Source organism: Gymnoscopelus microlampas, assembly GCF_963454915.1.
Source record: "Gymnoscopelus microlampas genome assembly, chromosome: 16".
Taxonomy (NCBI): domain Eukaryota; kingdom Metazoa; phylum Chordata; class Actinopteri; order Myctophiformes; family Myctophidae; genus Gymnoscopelus; species Gymnoscopelus microlampas.
Window position 1 is genome coordinate 49,805,157 of NC_139953.1, and position 4,940 is coordinate 49,810,096.

General features: G+C 38.7%; 1 protein-coding gene across 1 annotated transcript in view; it reads right to left on the reverse strand.

Moving 5' to 3' along the window:
* The window catches only part of slc35f1 (solute carrier family 35 member F1), a 46,897-nt gene extending 44,378 nt beyond the window's left edge, over positions 1-2,519 (reverse strand). Inside the window, exon 1 of the mRNA XM_084082664.1 lies at positions 2,386-2,519. Coding sequence (XP_083938790.1) covers positions 2,386-2,507 — 122 coding nt within the window. The 5' untranslated portion in view covers positions 2,508-2,519. The remainder of the gene's footprint in view (positions 1-2,385) is intronic.
* Positions 2,520-4,940: the final 2,421 nt, after the last annotated feature.

Here is a 4,940-nt window from a genome sequence, read left to right on the forward strand (position 1 = left end):
CTACATACAATAAGGTCAAACTGAAGAGGTCCTTTGTCCATCAGACGACATTGAGGCTTAATCAGGAGTTATAAGCCAGGGGTAGGCTGAGTGGTGGACATTGCTCTTGTCTTTGCATGTCTTTATGTATGTATTTGTATTCTGTTGTTTTCTTGTGTCATGTCAAATGTGTGTACTGTTATATGTTGCATACATGGCTGTTTCTGGGTCGCAAGACAAATTTCAGTGCAAACTGACAATAAAGTATTATCGTATCGTATAACTACAAGTTGAGATAGATATGAAAACTACAAGTTGACATAGATATGAAAACTACAAGTGGAGATAGATATGAAAACTACAAGTGGAGATAGATATGAAAACTACAAGTGGACATAGATATGAAAACTACAAGTGGAGATAGATATGAAAACTACAAGTGGACATAGATATGAAAACTACAAGTGGACATAGATATGAAAACTACAAGTGGAGATAGATATGAAAACTACAAGTGGACATAGATATGAAAACTACAAGTGGACATAGATATGAAAACTACAAGTGGACATAGATATGAAAACTACAAGTGGAGATAGATATGAAAACTACAAGTGGACATAGATATGAAAACTACAAGTGGAGATAGATATGAAAACTACAAGTGGAGATAGATATGAAAACTACAAGTGGACATAGATATGAAAACTACAAGTGGACATAGATATGAAAACTACAAGTGGAGATAGATATGAAAACTACAAGTGGACATAGATATGAAAACTACAAGTGGAGATAGATATGAAAACTACAAGTGGACAGGCATAGATATTAAAACTACAAGTGGAGATAGATATGAAAACTACAAGTGGACATAGATATTAAAACTACAACTACAATGTTTCACAACATTAGCAAAACACATGTTTGGAACAAAATGCCTCAAATCATGAATGCAGTGTCTGATTGCTGCATGTGAAAGGCCTAAGAATAGGGATGTCCGATATTATCGGCCTCCCGATATTATCGGCCGATATTAGCATAAAAATTGATATCGGGAAAATATCGGTATCGGTTTTTGAAAAAAAAAAATATATATATATATATTTATTTATTTTTTTGCTTTATAAATAAGTTACAGGAGTTCTTACTGTATATGGTGTGTGTGATATGAAATTTGAGCTTACCATAATCACAATAATCCCCGCATATATCGGTATCGGTTGATATCGGTATCGGTAATTAAGAGTTGGACAATATCGGTATATCGGTTATCGGTAAAAAAGCCAATATCGGACAACCCTACCTAAGAATAAATGATACCCTTTTTACATTGGCCTATTATAGCGCCACCAGGAGGCCATAATAACCTAGCTGACCTGCTGGCGGAGACCTGTGCTCCGAGGAGCACTTTTTATAGTTATAGTATATATTATATATTGTTGATTAATTGAATACATACATACGACCACAATGACAACAAGACTTTTTTGTGTTATCCTTTTAGCCTAAGTGTTTTACCTCTGTGCTGTTTACAATCAATCAATCAATCAATCAATCCCCCTCCTTTTCCTTCTACAAGATCTACAAGCACGACGCATTGGGAGCTTGTAGATCTGCTATTTTCAAAAGATCTTTTTACATTTTATAGGCTACATTTGAAAACTTGTGAAATGTCTACATTGCAGTATTGATACTTTTACTTGAGTAAAAAACTGTGAGTACTTTTTCCACCACTGAGAATAGCCATGCTAGTGTACAAGTGGTTACAGACAGACAGACAGACAGACAGACAGACAGACAGACAGACAGACAGACAGACAGACAGACACTGATCATCTTTAAACCTCAATGTGATGAACATTTTTGATTAAACGTGCACTGAATTTAAACTTTTAAATTGTGAACACTATTATAAATAAAACCCAACATGAAATAGCCTATACACCCGACAAGAAGCTAAATAAGCATAACGAAACCTCATTTACACGCTGTTAATTAAAGATAATTATACGGTTTATTCCCACCTGTTACCTTTCTCAACAACTGTAAAACTGTATGCATAATTAGAGAGGTGTGCAGATCTACAAGCTGCTATGTTAAGCATCTTGTAGATCTGCAAAAAATGCAGATCTACAAGCTCACAACACGTGCTGTGAGCTTGTAGATCTGCTATTTTCGGGGGCTAACATTACCTGTAGAATATATGATACTATTGCCATTAAGTGGTTAATTGTATTGATTTATATGTATAGAAATAGATAGATAGATAGATAGATAGATAGATAGATAGATAGATAGATAGATAGATAGATAGATAGATAGATAGATAGATAGATAGATAGATAGATACTGTAGACAGACAGACAGACAGACAGACAGACAGACAGACAGATCATGTCTCACCTGTTAAAGATCTTCCTCATCCTCTGCACAGCACCCATGGGTGCCACAGACACATCGCTGTGGGCGCTGGGGACACTTTGTATAGTGGTGACAACATGGTTCTGATGGTGGACACCAATCATCCTCTATAGAGCCTGAGATGTATGGATGTAAAACACATGTAGATAATAGATATATAAATGTATCAGAACACATCAGGTCTCATATAGTGTTAGAGGAGACACAGATCATATCTCATGTGTTTTATGTCTCAGTGTCTGCTGGTTCTATCAGCCTGATGGATGATAATAATGATATCTATGCGTTTCATCCGCTTGGATTAGATTAGATGTACAAATCCCTCGCTGTAGATGCATAAATCCCTCGTTAACAGATCCACAAGTCCTCATTGAAGGAGAAGACGTGCTCTTCTTCTTCCCATATGGCTGTCCTGAGCGGTGCGGCAGGTTGCGATGCGGAGCGGTGCGGTCCGTCGCGTCGCGTCGTCGTGCGGTGCTGAGTGGAGCGGTCGGGCGCGTCGCGGAGCGGTGCGGCGCGGTGCGTTAGCGGCGCAGCGCGGCGCGGCGCACACAGGTAGGTGGACGGACGCGTTTTTATTGTGGCGTTTCCATGACGGTTCGATTCCTCCACGGTCTGTGCATGGATGACATGCCAAAGCACCTCCTCTGCTCTCTTCTCCTCTGCTCTAGTCCTCTCTTCTCCTCTGCTCTAGCTCGGTTACAATCCAAACACAGTGCACGGTGCAGGGGGGTGTGTGTGTGTGTGGTGGGGGTCTACAATGAGCTTATGGTGGTCGTGGAGGTTCGAACCCCTCCTCTCCTCTCTGTTCTGTAACTGCTCTGGATGATGATGATGGTGGTGTGTGTCCATGCAGAGGCGTGACTCGGCCACAAGGCGGCGACGCGAGCCCACTTTCTTGAATATCTTTGAATGCGTTGCCATGGCAACGCATCGCAATGAACTGCAGTATGGTATCCACACAGGTTTACCAGAGAGCAGCTTTAATACTGCTGGGGAAAGGGGGCGTGTGGATTCAACTATATGGGCATCACTTGTTAACGATGTTAACGATTTTAGTTAAAAATGTGTATGTATATATATATATATTCAAATATTCAAAGATTTGCACACATTTTCAAGTTTTTTCCCCCCCTGCTATTTTTGAATAGCCAACTTAATCGAATTAAACAGGTTAATACAATCAGATATAAAAAGGACTTTTCTGACCGTCACTGGAGGGGGTTAACAGCTTACTATGAACTAATAGGCTGCACATTACATTACATTACAGTCATTTAGCAGACGCTTTTATCCATAGTGACTTACAATAAGTGCATTCAACATAGGTAGGGAACAAAACTACTAATCACCAGAAGTCTGAAGTGTATTTTCTGCAAAAACAAGCAACCAAGAGTATACCTAGTGCTAAGGTAAAAGTGCAATATATCACCTACTGTCTTAAACAGATGAGACAAAATAGCAAAATCAAATGAGCAAGAGCTAAAACAAATAAGTGTATCAAATAAACACGATCCAATAAAACAATACAACCAGTGGCGTGCACAGACATTTTGAGGGGCATGGTTCTCAAGTAAATTATACTTTTTTTCTTGACTTGGTCTGCTCTTTTTTCCCTCTACACCTATACCTCTTTGCCAAAAATAGCAGCTCTACAAGCTCACAACGCCTCGCAGCACGAGGCGTTGTGGGCTTGTAGATCTGCTATTTTTGGCTAAAGTTCTCCTCAGAAAAGGGATGCTAGGTTTCGAGTGGTTATGGTAAAAAGAAAAATCATATCATATAAAGATTTGGTGGACCCCCTGTAGTAACTCTGAGGACCCCCTAGGGGTCCCGGACCCCCTGTTGAAGACCCCTGGTGTAAACTGGAAAAAAAAAGGGCACTTCTGGTCAAGAGGGCAAAGGGCAGGAGCTCTAGCACCACAACTAGTTAACAACAAGTAGGCCAGGCATGAGGAAGGGTAGTGTTTCCTGAATAGGTGCAGTTCTCAGGTGGGTTTGCACAACTCTCACACTAGACATGGTAAAAAAAAAATGCATATTATTATATTATTAAATGTATATTTAAAATAAACCATGCATACTGGAGCTTTATGCAAAATGTAAACTTGAAAACATCCTACTAGTGATGCTGCTGTTCTTTCATTGTACAGTGCCTATAGATCGGCTATTTTCACTATCTCTTTGATTATACAAATTAATGGTTAATAAATAATTAAAGACAGGAAGAGAAGACAACATTAATGTCAAGGGATGTTACTGTGTCAATTGGGGTCCCAGAGCTAAAACAATTAATCTAATGGGGGTCTGTGGCCTAATTCGTGTCACTCTGGGGGTCCCAGTTTGAAAACCAGTTCTGTATCCCTTTTTGTTTTCCTGTATTTTGTTTTTAATTATTATTATTTCAAGGATTTTCAAATATGTCCAAAATACAGTTTTTCGTAAATTAAAAATTAATTCAAAGATTTTGCAAAAGAATAATAAATAAAAATACAAATGAAATGAAATGAATGATTCCCATAATTTAGAAGTATTAT